The following is a 19,164-nucleotide window of genomic DNA, read 5'->3' as shown; positions in this document are numbered from 1 at the left end:
TTAATTTTTTAAAATTATAATTGATTTAATTGGTTTTATTTTATGGTTTGATTTTTTTTTTTTGTTATTTGTTTTCTAGTTAATTGGTTTTTCCTCTCTTTTTGTCTCCCACTTCTGATTTTTCGGTAATTTGGGGGCAGTTTTAAAACTGTACTTTTTTTTCCTTGCCTCTTTACTCGCTGCCCAGGGCACCATGTCAAAGCTCTTGAATCGTGCTGCACATTTCTGCACCAATGAAGTGGGCTGTATTTTTGTTATATGGTAGTACTAGAAACCATGGAACATGGACGCTAAAAGGAGGTGGGCAGAGGAGAAAATGCGAGAAAGTAAAACTACGAGCCTGAATATTGATTTTGATGTCTTTTTTTGTAGGCCAGCCGGAGTAGATGCATTCCATTACAAATTCTTTTGTACTTCAACTTGGCTGCTCGAGCTCGGATTAATCTTAAATGGTATAAAGTTCATTTATGAATTGCGGCTTGTGTTTCAACTGAAAGCTGTTTACGGACAAAAGGAAAGCAAAATGGTTGCTTTTTCCCTCCAAATTTAATAAAAAAAAAAGTATAATTATAATTACCTTAACCTCCTTTAAGAAAATCTTTTATCAGCAGAATCCATCTAATATGATGCATCTTCATGCTAAAAAAAATCTAAGATAGATTAAGGGTATAATTGAAAGTATGGTAAATATTATGTTTTAAAGTGTTTTTTCATTTTAAAATATATTAAAATAATAATTTTTTTAAAATTTATTTTTTATACCAGCATATTAAAATAATTAAAAAATACTAAAAAAATTAATTTTAAGCATATGATAGTAAATGTATTTTATATCATGTAGACATCCATATTATTATATCAATAGTATTATACATCTTTATGTCTACAAATATTTGTATCATGTATACAATTACATGTTCTACCATAAACTAAACATGATATATGATACAACAATTTTCCTTTTCCTTTAAAGCAAATCATATCATATAGATTGTATCTGCAGTTAATAAAATAAGTTCAGATTTTTCTAAATTGAAAATCTTGTTTTGAGGTTTTATAGATATAAATTAATATTTTGATGAGTTATTTAGAATACAAATTTTTTTGTAGGAGTATTTTGGTAATTATCTAAAAAATAATCTAAGGTTATCAATTGCGCTGTGCTCTAAGCGTTCCAGGTTTCTTTTTCATTGGATAAACAATTTTTTTCTCAGTTTTTTACACGGCCTTGCATTAATAATAATAATAATAATAATTGGTGCGGCATATCGCCTGGCCTTGCACTTAAAAATTTTCCAGGTTAATTATTGGGATTTAAAAAAAAATTGCATAGTTTATTTTAATTTTTTTTTAGAAAATAACAAGTGTTGAAAAAGTATATAAAAATAATTTAGTATGAACACAATTACATTTTAGAATATTATTTTATACACAACTACTATTTAGAATAGCATTCATGTCTCAGAATATATTTTAATATATTTTTCTACATAACTACTATTTAAAAGATCAATTATTTCAATAAATGCCTTAAAATATCTTTTTTTTTCAAATTAATTAACCTCAATAAAAATTAATCAAATATTTTACAAAGATCCCATGGTTAAAATATAGGATTGAAAATCTAATAACCAAGAAGAAAGAAAGCAAATAAAATGAAGTGGTAAAAAAAAAATAAAGGAAGAAAAAGAAAAAAATAGATCACCAAGAAAATATAAAGACTATTTTCGACATACCTGGGATTGCTAGAAAGATCTCCATAAAATAATTCAACTATACATTAAAAGAATACCAAAGAAGTTCGTAATTAACCCTAAATTAATTCCGAACAAAACTCTAACAAATTACAATTATATTTAGTGGTTTTTCAAAGTGTAATTAAAATCATTTTATTAAAATAAAAATAAAAATATTAAGCATGTCAAAAATAAAAATTTAGTAACCTTTGGGCTATGTTTGTTTTCTAAAAAGTCGTTTCTAAAAAATCAATTTTCAAACTTTTTCATGTTTGTTTGTCATTAGAAAAGTTGGTCAAAAGAAAATACTTTTCTGTAAATAAAAAACACTTTTCAGTCAAAGAAAAATTTGGTTTAGTTTTCAGAAAAATATTTTTTTTTTTGCTGTGTTTGTTTTTCAAAAAGTGATTTTCAGAAAATCACTTTCTACACTTTCTTATGTTTGTTTGCTTTTCCAATCAAAAGAAAATTTGACTTGGTTTTCAGGAAAGTATTTTTCTAGAAAATTTAGGTGGAAAACACTTTCCGAAAGTTATGAAAAATTTAAAAATATCATTATTTGCTGATTATATTAAATTTTATCCTTGAAATTTTGATTGCTATATATATTTTGTTTTGAATATTTATTTTTTAATTTCATCTCTTAAAATTTAATTTTTATATTAATTTTGGTACTTATTTTTATAATTGTTGTTTGCTTTTTCCTTATTATTTTTTTATTGAAATTTTTTATCTATCAAATTTGATCCTTTTTCTTCTGATTGTTACTTATTTTATTTAAAATAATTTATGAAATATTTATTATTATTATTTTAATTTCTTCATCTTTTATTTTTTTTTAATGTTTTATATTTGATTTCTATTATTTTGATTATTATTTATTTTATTTGAGATCATTTATGAAATTATATTTTTTAATTTTATTTGCATTCAATTATTTAATTTGTAAGATTTATTTTTTATTATTTTAATAAATTTATAAAAAATAAAATATTAATAAATTATTTTACAGCTTATTTTTTATAACATAACCAAATACTAGGAACTGTTTTCCAACTTATTTTCCATTACACTATCAAATATCATAAAATAATTCACTTCTTTAAAACTTACTTATCTAAAATTTATTTTTAAAAAAAATATTTTTCAATAAACAACCAAGCCTTAGCCTTATTATTAAATTTTACTTACTTCTTTAAAATTTACTTATCTAAAATTTATTTTTTAAAAAAATATTTTTCAATAAACAACCCAGCCTTAGCCTTATTATTAAATTTTACTTAATTTTATATATATATTAATTAAATTATATGAAATTGAGAGGTATATAATTTTAAAAACAATTATTATTCCTGACAGTAATTACATTAAACTGATATTCTCAACATCGATCATGATATAAAATACCCCAATTATTGATGCACATGACGTCCCTCGGGCTTTTCCCTGATGTAAATGACTTGTCTCCACGAGCATTAAATGAGGTATGATAATATTTGACAGGTTTAGGCGTTTTTGGAGGCTTATGCCACTCTTTTACCCGGCAAAAGACATGTATCTGAAGGCTTGGCCTTATCTACCAACTGAATCTACGACAGCTGATACGCCCGAAAACACAAAGCACCATTAATTTTTTTTAAAAAGAGTGACGCTGGCTGGTATTCCTCAATCAAGCTGAACAGTAAGTTACTTCCAAAAAGGCCAAACATCTCTTCCACCAAAGCAACCACTCACCCCAAAAAGCAAATTAAAAGAGAGATAGAGAGAGAGAGAGAGAGAGACCCTTATCTCATTAAAGATATCTGAGCACTCAGTTGTGAACCTCGTGCCTTCTTTAATTTAAAACACACAAATATGCTCACAACTCTCTTCTATTCCACTCTGAAAAATGTGGGTTCCTCGTCTATCAAAGAGCATATAGTCTCAATCTCAAGAAACCTGATAAAAGATGATGTACCTCTCCACTACCTTCTGTTAGTGTGCGCAACTTTAGTACCACTTTACTCGTTTGGTGAAAGTAAACAAGAGAAATTACAAGCAACAACTACTCCTAGCAGTGCCCTATACATGGACATTTTAAGAACATTTTTCAAGGCAGGATGCCCCAAGAGGCCAAGGAAAAAACAAAAAAAAACTAGAATCAAGAAGGGACAACAGGAATCCTTTCATCGAAAAAACTGCCCCTCGTGAAGCTAGTGAAAGACGAAGATGTGGGGTAGCTCTTCTAGTTCATCAAAGAAGTCGTTGTTCTCTTCTGATTTGGGTGCTGAAAATGTCATCAGTTTGGAGCAACTGATGGGCTCCTCATCCAAGACAATACCCAATGTATCATGACTTTTCTCTGGGTTCTCAGCGAAAGGATCTTCTTGGCTGATCATGATATCTTGAGAAATTCTTATTGGGGATTGTAGGTAGTGAAAACTGTTACCTTCACCGGCATTTTCATCAGCGCTTGGCACAATGGGGTGGCCATGCTCTTCTTCTGTTTCTTCTTCTGGCTTTTCTTGTTTGGGAGTTGTGGGATGATCTACATGATCAGTCGGAGGGGTTTCGGGATCTTTCGATAGTTGGTTCAGGCTGGATTCGTGGAGATCCGGACCTGGATGGTTGTGATTTGAAGTGTAAGTAATGATGAGTACTGAAGCATCTGTCCTGCATCTCTCCACTTGTTTCTTGGCTGAACAGCCCTTTGATGTACTGCACCTGTAATAGCCCCTGCATGGCATGAAAACCAGTGACAGCTGATAAGTACTCTTGTTTTGTACAGGGAAAATAATCGTGTTGAAATTACAGTGATAGAAAAGGCAGCCTTTTGGAACATTCAGACAAAATCCAGTGGATCCAGGTGGTGGTGGTGGTGGTGGTTTGGGGTGGGTATCAGATCCAACGCCCAAAATGTCAGATGATAAAGTAACATTAGAGAAGAAGTATGATCTACTGTAATTTTAAGGCGGGGGGAAAGAGTTAGACCATGAATTAAGATATATAGAGAAGAGAAAAGAGACTTGATCCAAAATAAAGGACGATGATAAAACCTTGGATGAGGAGATCCTTTAATAGGCTTTTGCCCATATTTCCTCCAAGACCAGAAATCAGAAGGCGGTCCTTCATTCTTTAACTTCCCAGCATTTTTTCCAATCCTCACTCTAACAAATGTCTTCTCAACCACCTTCCTACAAAATGAACTCGATGTTTGAAGAAAGATTTTGGGCACATAAAGGAGAAGACTTGGCAGAAACATGCCTCTGAATCAACTAGCTAGCTTTTCAAAATGAAACTATACTTAACAAGAGTGTAAAAGGAAAACAAGAGCAAGAAAAATGATCACCAACCTACCTTCTTTTGGATGTCTGAATTTCTTGGGTGTGTTCTGAAACATTAGAGTCCAATTTTCTAGATGGAGAACCATCCATGACTCAGTTTTTCTGCTATGCTGCTTCTATCTAGGTTATGCCAAGAAAAAAAAGCCTTGATGAAACACAGAATTGCTCTGAATATTAACTTGGAGGAGCCAGTGAAAAAGAAAAGAAGAAGATCAAGATCATACTCTAACCCAATTGATCGAGAGAAAGAGAGAGAGAGAAACAGGGAGCTGGCAATAGATGACAAGAACCTCAAGTTGCCTTTTCTCAGTTTTCTTTTCACACATTGAATACAAACAACCATGCATTTATCAGCACTGCCCTCAGCTCGCAATAAAATAAATCTACCCCCATAGCTGCACACATAAATGTGAAGATAGGTGCCTCATGTGGAAAAAAATATTCTGGCCCCATCCCTCCCTCCGCTTGATTGGCTGGAAGAAGAGTGGGGCCTGCTCTATGTCCATACACATTCTGGAGCTGCCATGTGGTAATTATTATGGTCCGCATTTCTCGCTACTACTTCTTCTGTTGTTTTTATTGTGGGCGCAGACACATTTTGGAAAACTCCCAAACATAAAAAGATGCAATGCATTTGGTTATTAATGGATATGGTAAGGTGACAATGTCGTGGCACCATGTTTCCAGCAAGCAGCCTTCCTTGTTTAACCATATTAATATATACATATACGGTTTTTATTTTTTTGAAAAATCGCATATTTCGCTAAAAGTTATGAGAAAACATTGAATGCACAGTCTGAATACAACCATATTTCATAATATTATTTTTGCATACAGCCATTATTTGGAATAGTAATCAGTCTTTCAAAATATATTTTTTTATACAACTGTTATTTATTTAGGGAATGTTTCAAAATATTTTCTTTTATAAATTAATTAATCTTTACAAAAATCAAGCAAATATTTTATAAAAATCCAAGAGTTAAAAAATTAAAGATTTAAAAATCAAGAAATAAAAAGAGATAAAATGATGCGGTGGGAAAGATAAATAAAGAAATAAAAAAAGAAAAAGCAAGTTACTGTGAATAAATTAAGACTTTGTTTTCCACATATTTAGTATTGTTAAAAAAAATTTAATGAAACATTTTTAATTATATATTGAAAGAATACTAAAAAAAATAAAAAAAATCTCAACAAAACAATTATAACTACACAATACTAAAAGAGATTAAAATTACCCTTAAATTAACCATGAATAAAACTTTTAATAAATTATGATTAAATTTAGTGGTCTTTTAAAATATAATTAAAATTATTTTATTGAGATTTTTTTAATAATATTAAATGTGTTGAAAATAGAGTTTTAGTGTGTTATTCATGACGCTTTCTTCCTTAATCATTGAATTTAAAATCTTATTTCTTGATTATTAGATATTTATAAAATTTTCAATTAAATTTTTATACATGTTAATTGAACTGAGAGGGAGATGGTTTTCGAAACAATAATTATTTTCAATAACAACCGTGTTTCACCACTATTTTTAATGATGATTATATTCAAACGGTGTTATTTCCTCTATATTTTTCTCTTTTATGACATATACATGGTGAGATCATATAACCACGATAAGTTTAATTTAAGAAAGGTTTTTCTAATTATGCCCAAGCAGGGGTGCCCTACGCCCAGTTTGTGATAAGTTTCGAGATGAGGTGACGGACAATCTTTAGATAGAAAGACGGAAGTTAATGTCCACCTAAGATGGCTGCCGGACATGACACCCGCCACCCCATGTGGGCCGGGGGACTGAGAAACAAGCTTTAAGCACAAACAGTCAGCCATTAACATCTGTTCTGATTTCACTGTAGGAACTTGAACCACTGAGATAAGGATAACGACATAGTTAATATATATTTTTTTTATTTCTCACTAATTAAAAATTATAAAATTGGGGCATCATATGGAGCATAGCTGCCGGCCGCCAGCTAACCAACCAATCCAGAGCCCAAAAGATCTAAACAAGAAAAAGGGAGGAGCCCTTTCGAGTAACAGGTGGACAAATAAGCCAATGAAATACAGCTATCAAACGAAGAGGTCGTCTCTATCTTGTGGTAGCCACTGGTAATAAACATCAATGGGACGTTTAGACTATAAAATTGTCTTAATACTAAAATAACTGGGACGGTTTCACAGTAAAGCTGTTCCCCCAACTTTTTTTTTTATTATTTTCTTTTAATTTTATTCCAATTTTTTATTGAATTTTTTGTAAAATAGTTTCTTAAGATAAAGTTTTAAATTGAAGTGGAAAAACATAATCTAAGAAAAAAAGACTACCATTATGAATCTCAAACTTTTAGAATCTTGTTTATGGTTCAAAAATTTATTTTATTTATTTTTTAATTTTTGAGTTTGAGATAAAAAAAATTATTAAAAAGAGAGGAAGTTGTTGGTTAACTATATTTTTATTATAAAAAAAATTATTCATGATATTAATAAATTCTATTCAACTAAAAGAGTTTTATAGCAATGTTTTTTTTTTTTGCTTTTATCTTATTAAAAAAATAGTTTGGGATTAAGAGATGAATTTTTATTCAATTTGAATTTTTTTTAGATAAATTTAAAGGTACTTTGAGTTGATATATTAATTTATTAATATTATAAGAATGTTTATTAAATATTTTCAGATGATAATAAATTAAAAAATAAATTATTAAATCACTAAAATTCAGGCCATCTCTTTTAATTAAGAACAAAACAGATAAATAATATGTTGTTTGGCATTTTTTTGACCAACAAAAAATAAATAAAAAAAAGCTCATATGCCCATGCCAGCGATTTTTTTTAATTTGGACCAACCAATGGCCACCTTGGCTCAAGTGTTTGACTTCTATTTATTGAATCCATTATGTTTTTTATTCTTCTTTTTTAGTAAGATCTTATTAAAATAAATGGTTTAAAAATATATTAAAATTTATTTTATTAAATATTATTCAATTTATATTTAGTTTCTTATGATATCATATTATTTTTTATAAAATTATAAAATACATTTTTGTCAAACCCTTCATAACTTGTCATTTTTTTTCTTTAATTTTATTTTATTTGTTCGCTTTTATGTGCAGTTTTTTTATTATCACCTAATTAGATTTAAAAAAAAACTCTATAGCATCCATGACATAATTATTAAATATTATTTTTTATTTATTAAGATTTTCTTTTATGATCCTACATTATTTTTATTTCCAAAAATAAATATTTTGAATTAAAGATTGCCCAAAAGCACATTAATAGGATAAATATGTATTAATTAAAGGTGTATATTTTTATCTCTATTTTAGATATTGTCCAGAGTGTGCTGGATATTTATTATAATTGCCTTCAAATTTCAGTAAATGAACTACAATGATAAAATAATTTTTTTTCCAGAAAATTAGATTAATAAGAAAAGGAAGGGTTAACAAGCCATTTTTATTTTTATTTACGTTGAAAAATAATTTTTAACTCAACCATCGACATAACATGGGTAAATTGACCGGTACGAATTATATGGATGTGCTTTGTCATTATGGAGTGTAATGATCTCAATTTATAGCTATTACTAGATTGATTACCTGCACTTTGTTGTGGGCAATTTTAGGTTACTTGTAAATTACATGCACACCAACAATTCTATATTTTATTATATTTCTTCAAAACAATATGTCATGTAACCTCACTTAAAAGAGTAGTAAGTAGAATTGAAAGCCCAACTCATTTTATTAATATTTTAAGAAATATAAACATTATCATTGATGAATTAACAGGTTAATCTATTTTTTAGATTATTTTTCAATTTATTTTTTTCTCTCTTAAAAAATAATAAAATAAAAATATTATCAAAAGAATATAACAGTGAAAAGAGGATGCTAGAATGCTCAAAAAATGATCAAAAATTAGTTGAAGAGGCTAAAAAATATAAAAATTGAAATTCGACAGTATATACTGGATTGGTGAAGGCCTCGACTAACAAATAAAGATTGAAATTCGACAGTATATATTGGATTGGTGAAGGCCTCGACTAACAAATAAAATTCAACTTGAAGAAGAAAAGTCCAAAATTAGATATTTATGGACTCAATTAAATTTTAGTTAAGGTTTAATTGAATTTATGAAGGGTTTAATGACAATAAAAATTAATTTTGGAGTTAATTTGAGCTTTAATTATAAGAAATTAAAGTTTTAAGATCAAATTATAATTTTTGAAAATTAATTTTGTCAAATTTAGGGCTTAATTGAATAAATATTAAAGTTTGATTGTCAATTAGGAACTTAATTGAAGAAATCTGAAACCAAGAACCAAACTGAAAAAGGTGTGTAAATTGAGGGGCTGCAATTAAACTGAATCGGGGCTAAATTGAAGAAACTAAAAGTTTTTTTTGATAAATTAAGGTTCAAATTGCATAAATTCAAGACCATAGACCAATGTGAAAAAAGACCAACTTCAGGGCCGACAATTGAATTTGATAGGGATGCAATTGAATTGATTTTTACAATCAAAATTGCAATTGAGGACTTGATTGAACAAATTATAAATTGAGGTCCAATATGAACTCTAACATGATTTTCCCACCATTTACTTTTAAATAAAATGACATATTTTATTCAAAACAACGTCGTTTCATACATTGTTCATTAAAAAAAAACCTAAAACGGTGTTGTTTTAAACAACACTGTGGGTCTTCCTCTTTCCTTGGATGCACAAAGCAAGGGAAGAAGGAGATTTTTTTCCCTTTATTTTCCACCTCTATTTCTCTCTCTAAAAGACGTCGTCTAACCCCACTTGCCCAAATCTTTTCACGTGTTAAAGAAAAGGGAAGGGATGTGCCCTTCGGGTTATTTTTAGGGTGGCTGCATTGCCTCTCTCTCTCCCTGTTTTTTCTATAAAAATGGGGGGAAAGAAGTACAAAAAAAGGAGAGGAGAAGAGAAGAAAAAGGGGAAGACTGGAAAAAAAATGAAGGGAGAAAAGAGAAAAGAGAAAAGGGAAAAAAATGAAGGGGTGTAGAGGAAAGAAAAAAAAAGAAAAAAACAAAAGAAAAAAGGGGGTGTAGAGGAAAGAAAAAGAAAGAAAAAAACAAAAGAAAAAAAATACAAGAGGGAGAGGAAGAAGAAGGAGAAGCACCACCAGCTACCATAGTCCCCCCACCGCAATGATAGCACCTCCACATCCAGCACCGCGAGCAGCTGGTTGATGTTTGGTTAGTTGCACCCATCGTTACCTTCCTTCTCTGGTCACCCTCTGCTATTCACGTTGCATGTGAAAAGTATAGGGTGACCCACTGTTTTTTTTTGCTGGGTTGAGCCCAGCCTATGCATTTGGGCAGGTTTCGGCCTAGCCCACAAATTTGGGTTGGATCTAGCCTAGTTCAATTTTTTATTTTTTTTGAAAATTTTATTTTAAAAATTTGGGACTTTTCCACCTTTTTCTATATTCCTTTTTGCTTAATATCGATCTATATTTTATGTCATAAAAATACAAATTCGGTATTAACATACCTGATTTTCGTCAAAACTTACAAAATACAAAAAAAATAAAAAATAAAAAATTGTCAAAACTTACAAAATACGAAAAAAATAAAAAATAAAAAAATATTTTTGTCCATACAACCAAGTATCTCAAAGATAAAAAAAATCCTATTGTGTTTTTCATATACCAAAAAACAATATTTTAGCATATATTTTAGCTTTAATAACTAGTTTATTAAAGTCAAGAAAATATTAGTCAAAATTTTGTGAACAAAATTTTTTTTATTGTATCTTTTAGTATCTGGGGTATGACATTACATATAATACATATTCTGAATATTAATTTTTTTTTTGAACGTTAAAGCGGTTAGATTTTACCCATTAAAAGAAGAGCCTCCTTATTAATGAAGGATTTTCTTGAATCTTAAATAGATCAACAATTAGAAAACATAATAAGATTATAGTTTTTTATCAAACAACAAAATAATGCAGCTTACTTTAATTAGAGCATATATAGGGTGCTATTACCTTTTATATATACTACCAATCACAGTACTCGATCTCTAAGACCTATTAGGATTTTTAGTGATCAAAATACTAGGTGACGACTCTCATTCTATTTTTACTGATTAGAGACATGAATTTCTTGTCTTTTCATATTTACCAGATAAACCATTATATTTTCCTGAAAGTGATGGACGATCACCGCGATGCCGTATACATGCAACAAACAAACAAACCATGCAAAACTATTATTATCATGAATCAAATATCTAATCATCAATGGGTTTTTCAATTCCTTTCTTTTCCCTTGCATGACCATCATTTTTTGTTGCATGTTTAGTTGGTCTTTAGATTGTTGTTGAAGTATTAGTTAGCTGTCATAATTGGATTTTTAACATATTTGTTCATTTTTGACTTAATTGTTGTGTTAAGGACAATAAACAATATTTTCTGAGAATGATTTTGCTATGTAAGTTGTTTGTTTGTTAAAGTTATTTGTTGCTAGTGATTTCATTATTGTTATGTTTCATTGTTGTTGGAGTTTATCCCAAAAATAATTAATCTAAATGGCTTCTTTATTTTGCTATGTTCTCTATTCTTTCATTATAAAATACATGTTTAGTTTCATATTATAAATTTATCTTGATAAATGGCTTACAAAATATTTTGTTTGTAGGTTTTTTGTTCTAGTTCTACTTAATCATTCTTTGCTTTTTCTTGAGATTAGTTTGAGTATTCTTTGTTTTTTTATAAGAAGAATTTTTTTTTCTTTTGTATTCTTTTTGGATTCCTTTCTTTGAAATTTTGAATTCTTCTTAGTTTGCTATTTTTTGAGGTATGATTGGTTTATTTTTTTCAAACAAAAACCTTTTGTTTTTATTTAATGAGATGGAATAATTTTGTTGTTCCTTGTTCCTTGTTCCTTGCATGATAGTTTAGCTACAATGTTCTTATCATGGATGAGATTGTCTTGAGCATTTTTTCTCAATCTTTGTAATGTTGACAATTGCTTACAACTAGAGCATTTTTTCTCAATTTTTGTAATGTTGACAATTGCTTACAACTAGAGCATAAGAGGTTTTATATGTTTTTTCTGTTAAACTTAGAAAATGATATTTTTATTCTAGATGATTTTTTATTTATTTTACTTTATATAAAAAATAAATAGCAAACAATTTCAATGTGAAAAACAAATATAAATGCAACTCATATTATATAAAAAATAAATATAAATACAGGGCTAGCGAATGTCAACTAACCTAAAACTAATTAAGCAATTATAAGGAGTAAAAAAACAAAAAGCCCATAAAAAAAATAAAAACTTAGCTAACTTGTAACTAAAGGAGAAGCTTTGTTTCCAAACTTCAGCAAACAACAAATAAATATGAGTAGTTTCTTGTAAATATATATTTTTTAAAAAATAATAAAACATTATATCAGATGAATGGGCCCAGAAAGATAAAGAACCCGTAAAAAAATAAAGACTTGGTTAAAATGTAGATTGAAGTAAAGCTCTGCTTTCCAAACCTCAACGAGGAACAAAGCAATGTAAGTGGTTTCTTGTAGATTTTTTTTAGAAAAGGTAAAAAGCAAGATATTAGATGAATGATCAAAGGCTAACCGTAGCAGTTAAAGTAGAGCGTAAACTAAAAAGACCTGTTAAAAGTTAACTCACAGCGAGAACACCTAGCTAGAGAGTTGTAAAGCCAAGGGGGAAAAGAGAGATGAAAGAGGTGTGTAAAAAAAGATCAGTCTTAGTTAACTGGAACAGGGAAGGAAAAGCCCTCCACTACAACCCTCAACAGATAACCAACAAAAGCTGACAAATTACTATAACCAAAAAAAAATAATATATATATAATTTAACATAATAACATATGAATAACTAAAGGCTAAAAGTAGCAGATAAAATAGAAGATAGTGTTGTTTCAAAAAATAAAAAAAAATAAAAAGAAAAAACTAGCAAGATCAAAGGTTCAAAATATAGATAGACAAACCAATTTCAAAGTGGTTCCAAGAAAAAAAAAAAAAAACAGAGAAGAAACGGACCCGAAGGAAAAGCGTAAGCAGAAGAGTGTAAAACCCCCCGTAGACCAATAACCCCTTAATTGCAATGATCCTCAGAGCAATACATTAGCGATCAATGATAGAACCCAATACCAGTCAATTCAGAAAAGAGGCACCAAAAAGCTTATATAATTTCCTGCAAACTAGTAACAAAAGAGCCACGCCCTTAAAAAAAAACCCTACAATTTCCTGCAAGCTAAATGTTAACCCCTTATAGAAACACCCAGCCTGTGACACCGAGTGTGCTTTGATGCACTATAATGGTAAGTTCACTGACCCATATAACAAAAGAGCGCGCGAAAGCTGGTCCGGACACCATGTTAATCTAAAAAAAAAAAAGAGCCGCCCTTGGAAAAGAAAGTTTACATGCAATTAACAGGCATGCACTTGAGAGTACACAGTACAGTTTTTTATAAAGTGCACAATATGCAATGTTTTATCGAAGCACACCACAGCGCACAATGAAAGAGCCCATCACACTGATTACTTTTTGTGAAAGAGCTTAGCACACTAATTTGTTTTTTTTATTTGTTATTTTCAGAGCCTCTCACACACCAATTACATGTGAGATCCTAGCACACCAATTATCTCTCCTAACATACAGTAGAGTGTAGCCATTCACAATGAAATCATGCATAATCTATAGTAATTCACTAATGAGATTTAGTTTTTTTTTTAATGAAATAGTTATATGTCGTGTTATGAGTTAAGATATTTTTTAAATCAATGTAAATCAAACATGGAAGCATCAATAATGCTTCTTATAACATTAAAAAACTATAACTGGATATCAAAAAATAAATTCATGCGTTTATAAAAATAAATTGAGAAGTATATGCGTAAACTTAAACGATGTTTCTTATTTAATTATGACTGAAGCTGACATAATTTTAGGATGGCATTCTTTTTATGTAATATTAAGCTAGGACATATTACACCAAACTTGATCAACACAAGTTAATTGTTAAATACAGAATTTGGATTATGAGCATAACCACAATACGTTAATTTTATAGACCAAATATCTTTTTCTTTTTTCTTTTTCTTATTCTTTCCCATGATGAGCCTTTATTGCCCTAGGTTGAGCAAAATTCAAGACTAAATTGAAGAGTATATTATAGAATTATGAGTAAAAATGAAAGAAGAGGACTTGCCCTGGAGTAGACTAAAATATAGGATTCAATTGAAAAGTTATTATAGATTTAGAGATAAAATTAAAAAGAAAAAAAAACGATGTATACAAAACACACACCAATGTATGAGAAGAGCCCCTGCATTGAGGTGACGAGAATAAAATCCTTTAATATCAGAAGAACATATTCTTTAATGTAATTAGAATGAGCTTTTTCTGAAAGCATCACTTGCAACCTATTCATGCTGGTTTATTAGATTCATCAGGGTTTGATTGGTTTTTTTTTTTTTTAAGCTCATTTTTATTAATTTAAAACTGAAGGCCAACCAGTAATAACTACAAAATCAGGCCCATATAAAATAAATTTAACATTCATTAATGATAAAAAAATGTTGGCTTCCTTTAGAACGAATGTACGGCCTGAACTACCTCAAGCAATGAGAAAATAGGCCAATTTCTAAAAGTGATTGCTGAAACTGACAGTGCTATTCAAATTAATGTTTATTATATACATATACACTCAAATTAATCTAAGGATAATGTTAATCCACCATGAGGAGTTCTCACTTTGAAAAACCCACACATAGATAAATTGACTAGTTATTTATTCACAATATATATCTCTCATTTAACCTAACCAACTGTTTTTTTTTTTATTATTAATGTGGGTATCCGGGCCAGCTTACGCGCACTACGATTAATCTCCACAGCCCACTGAATACCCTACAAATCTAGCAGACAGGTAAGGTAGCGCAGGGCTGACAGGCGTGCAATTCTAGTATTCGAATCCATGGCAGTGAAAAGAGCGAGATTCCTAACACCGCTAGAACAAGTCCTTGGGTGCAACTGCTTTGATAGGTACACTAAGTTCAAAGAAAATTAGTTTGGAAAAAGAATGAACGATGGGATTGCAGACATTCGATGACAACAAAATCCTAGCGAGGACTGGTCTGGTAAGGCGCTGTCTGGGAGCAAACCTCGGAGGTGTTTCATAAAAAATATAATTTTTTATATTTTTAGATATTTTAATATGTAGATATAAAAAATAAATTTTAAAAATTAATAATAATATATTATTTTGATATATTTTTGAGTAAAAAATACTTTAAAAATAATCATTATTAGAATATTAAATTCTACCTGTGTTTGATAATGTACTACATGCTATTTTTTAATTGAAAAAAATTATAAAGTTTTTAAAATTTTTAACATTAATATATAAAAATTATCAAAAACCACATAAAACATTAATTTAATGTTTTTTTGAAGAAATAATTTAAAAAATACATTGAAAAACAAAAATTACTATAATCTCAACCGACTATAAGACATTTGAGAAATTAATTTTATTGAATATTAATATTAAAAAAAACGAGATGTGACTCATCTAGTTTAAATTTTATAGTTTTTGTTGTTACATCTTCTTATCAATTCAAAGATTAAATTAGAAATTTTTTAAAAAACATTACTGCTTCAATTCACTATAATTTATAATAGAACAAACAATAATTTTAGCTATAGTAGAAAATTCCAAGGAGGTGCTCGACATTAGATTGAACCTACTTTTCATTAAAAATTAAAATTGTTCTCTTCAAATAATGTACTAATATTAAAAAAATAAAAAAAATAAAAAAAATCTGTATATCGTATCCTCATTTCATACCAATTTGGGATCCACCCCTTTTCAAGTAGTAGCAGCACACAATCTTTTTGAGCGGGTCTAGCAGAAGGTAACGCGGGTCCCGAGAAAACTTGGCCTCGGCCGACCGAGACACAAATGATTGGCAGATGTCATGGGGACAAGTACGTCGAGGGAACTGGTCAAAATCTGCCGATTTCATGGCACGATCTTCTGTTGCCAGAAATTACAGGGCATCGATAAACAATTAGCTACTCCAATTAAAAATACATAGCAGGAAATCTAATCATATAATAAGATTAACAACATCGAGCATACTTCTCCGATCAACATATAACATATGCGAAGAAAGATTGGAAGAGGTCATCTCTACCATCTATATAAATAAAGAAAACTAACCAACCATCTAGGTGATGGTTAAATGGTAAGAGTTCGGGATCAAGAGGTTTGCTCCCTCTGTGGTCTCAGGTTCGAATCCTTGGTTGTTCATATGATGGCCACTGGAGGCTTACATGGTCGTTAACTTGAAGACCCGTGGAATTAGTCGTGGTGCGCGCAAGCTGGCCCGGACACCCACGTTAATCAAAAAAAAAAAAAAACTAACCCGTTGACTTCTGTAACAGATAAGGCAGTTAATATAATAATGGGCCAGATAGAATGCATGCCTTAAAAAAAAAAGAATTTTAAACTTCTTTTCTTTTGAAAGAAGATTTTTCAGAAAAATATTTGACATCGTAGTAATTTTTATTTTTTATTTAATTATAAAAAATTAATATTTAGTTGATCAAATACAGTAATTTTAGTTAAATATATATTTTTAAATCTATTTTCTTAAAAAATAATTAAAAATATTTTTTTAAATTATATTTATAAGCTACCACATGGTCAAATACACACTTAAAGTATTTCTCTGTTTTTTGCCGATGCATAATACAGAGTCTTGACATACATTCCAGCAATATATTCAATAAAGAGAGGCAGGAATTTTAAGATGCGAGCAGGCTAACTTCATTTAGTTTAGAACTAGGTGCCTGTGCTTCGTCACGAAGATGGAATATTTCTTCTACAAGCAAAATAATGACTAGGTGCTTTTTAAAAAAAAAAAAGATTTGTGACTCAAATTATGATTCAACTGAGTCAAATAAGTTAATTTTATTTTAATTAGATGGTAAAAAATTTTATTTTAATTAGATGGTAAAAAATAAGTAATGACAACATCTATATATATATATATATATATATAAAAGTAATTATGGTAACTTGAGGATTTTTTTTCAAAACATGACAAAATAATGTAGTTAAATTTACAACTTTTTAAATACAACATGATGGAATGGAGTAAAGAAAAGATTTTAAAAAATCAGCTATGATCACCCCAAGTAGTATGATAACTTTATAACTCTGATAATCATTGTTGATCCAATCCGAGATGTTATGCTAAACTTATAATCTAAATTTTGATATTAGAATAATTCAATAAAAAAAATAAAGCTTATTTTTAAATAAAAAACTATCAACTCATGTTAATATTTAAAACTTATAAATTGAGTTATTAGATTTGAAACACTCTATCTAGAAATAAATCATAAAACTCAATTCTCAATCAATCAAATATTAAAAAATAAAATTAAAAAAATAATTTCAATTGTACAAAAGGATTAAAAAATAGTAATTAAAAGAATGAAGATTAAAATTAAAATACAAAATAAATTTTATATTTGGTTGAAGGGTGAAATTGAAAAGAAAAATAACTTAAACAAAAGGAAAAAAGTACAAATAATGAGGATTGAATTGATAAAAATAATATACTATAAATTTAAATTGAAGTATAAAACTGAAAATAAATAAAACTTTTACAAAGAGGTAAATAAAGAAAAAATAGAAACCAAAATAATGAAGACTAAATTGAAAGAAATAATAATATAAATTTGGATTGAAGGATAAAATTAAGAACTAATAAAACTTTTCTAAAACAACTAAGGAAAAAAATAAAAAATAAAAAAATAAAGACTGAAATTTAAATATCAATAACAAAGAGAGCCAAATTGTGATTTTCAGGGAGGAGAGAGAGAGAAAGGTTAACTATTAACAAACCATCTTACTACCACTAACATGCGTTGCATCAATTAGAAAGAAGATATGATAATATTTCTAAAAACATGATGAAAATGTATTTTTAATTGATAAGAAACGTCATATACACATCCTAAAGTATTTGAGGGTTCTCACATGCTTTTTTTTTTTTTATATATATATATATAAAACAAGTTGTCCCAAGCTAATATTACAATAACAAAAAAAATCATTGTGAAAAAATAAAAAAGCTCTTTCACACTCGTTTTAATATTTTTGTTTTTAAGGGAATTTTGGTCATTTAATTATGATATTATTTTTTTAATTTGTTCTATTTAGTCAAATATCAAATTGTCACTCAATTGATATAATAATAACAAAAAAACCATTGTAAAAATACCAAATTATCCCTTGATGCCAGTTTTAAAGAATTTTAAGTTAAGCATATTTTGGTTGTTTTAATGTAAAAAACTTATTTAGACCTAATTAATTAATTTAATAATGATTGATATGTCTTGTAAAAAAAATATAAATGCCACTAATAACTAATTTTAAGATCTTTAGCTTATAAGGTAAGATTGCTATTACTCTGTTCTTATGAATAATATAAATGGATGAGGTGAACACTATTTTTCATAGGGAGTTTAGCTTTTTTAATCTTGATTTAGCATAATTCTTTATTGAATCCAATTATATCGATCACTTGTAATTAAACAAGAACATTAATGTAGCTATAGACACTTTGGCTCCCCCACAATTCCTTGGAACCACCATCTTACCATTATAGTATGTCCGTCCTTGAGTCAAAATTCTCAGCAGAAAACAGTAATTCGGACAACAAACGAAAAATCAAACCTATCCATCGAATTGTTCAAAAACAATCAGCATCAAAATAATTTAAAATTGCGACCACAAAACTAATAAAGAAAAAAATGAAAAACAGCCTCAACCACTGAATGGGACATACTATCAGCGCTTTCCATGAAGGATACAAGATATAATATTGGCTTCAAACAAAAACGTAAGAAGGCATGGACTAGGACTGTGTCCTGTCTCAACTAATTTAAACCGTGGACGTGATAACCACTTTGATCATATTCCTTTTCTGGTACTCCGTACTAATTCTTCACATAAATATAGACCTCGTTTGATGTTTCTTGTCACGTAACCAAGTTTGTCACAGGTCATA

General features: G+C 28.8%; 1 protein-coding gene across 3 annotated transcripts; it reads right to left on the bottom strand.

The window, feature by feature from the left end:
- Window positions 1–3,395: 3,395 nt before the first annotated feature.
- LOC105137987 (probable WRKY transcription factor 69) lies at window positions 3,396–5,466 on the bottom strand. 3 transcript variants are annotated; one of them, XM_011043961.1, is made up of 4 exons: window positions 5,284–5,466; window positions 5,073–5,179; window positions 4,772–4,909; window positions 3,396–4,451 (listed from the first exon to the last, which is right to left on the bottom strand). In XM_011043961.1, exons 2-4 carry the CDS (start codon window positions 5,147–5,149, stop codon window positions 3,929–3,931), a joined length of 738 nt encoding a protein of 245 aa, XP_011042263.1. In that variant the 5' UTR covers window positions 5,150–5,179; window positions 5,284–5,466; the 3' UTR covers window positions 3,396–3,928. The 3 variants fall into 3 exon arrangements, with proteins under 3 accessions (XP_011042263.1, XP_011042264.1, XP_011042262.1); XM_011043962.1 differs by having other exon boundaries at window positions 5,290–5,466; XM_011043960.1 differs by having other exon boundaries at window positions 5,073–5,466.
- Window positions 5,467–19,164: the final 13,698 nt, after the last annotated feature.

This window comes from Populus euphratica, unplaced genomic scaffold (genome assembly GCF_000495115.2).
Source record: "Populus euphratica unplaced genomic scaffold, PopEup_1.0 scaffold173.1, whole genome shotgun sequence".
NCBI lineage: Eukaryota > Viridiplantae > Streptophyta > Magnoliopsida > Malpighiales > Salicaceae > Populus > Populus euphratica.
The sequence above is the reverse complement of the archived record's forward strand: the minus strand, read 5'-3'. Positions and strand labels throughout refer to the sequence as shown.

Excerpts from the sequence above, each read along its gene's own strand:
- LOC105137987 (XM_011043960.1), bottom strand. The coding sequence starts at position 5,149 with ATGGATGGTTCTCCATCTAGAAAATTGGACTCTAATGTTTCAGAACAC. Across the intron at positions 4,910-5,072 it reads ATTCAGACATCCAAAAGAAG|GAAGGTGGTTGAGAAGACAT; the intron begins GTAGGTTGGTGA and ends TTCATTTTGTAG. Across the intron at positions 4,452-4,771 it reads AAAGGATCTCCTCATCCAAG|GGGCTATTACAGGTGCAGTA; the intron begins GTTTTATCATCG and ends CATGCCATGCAG.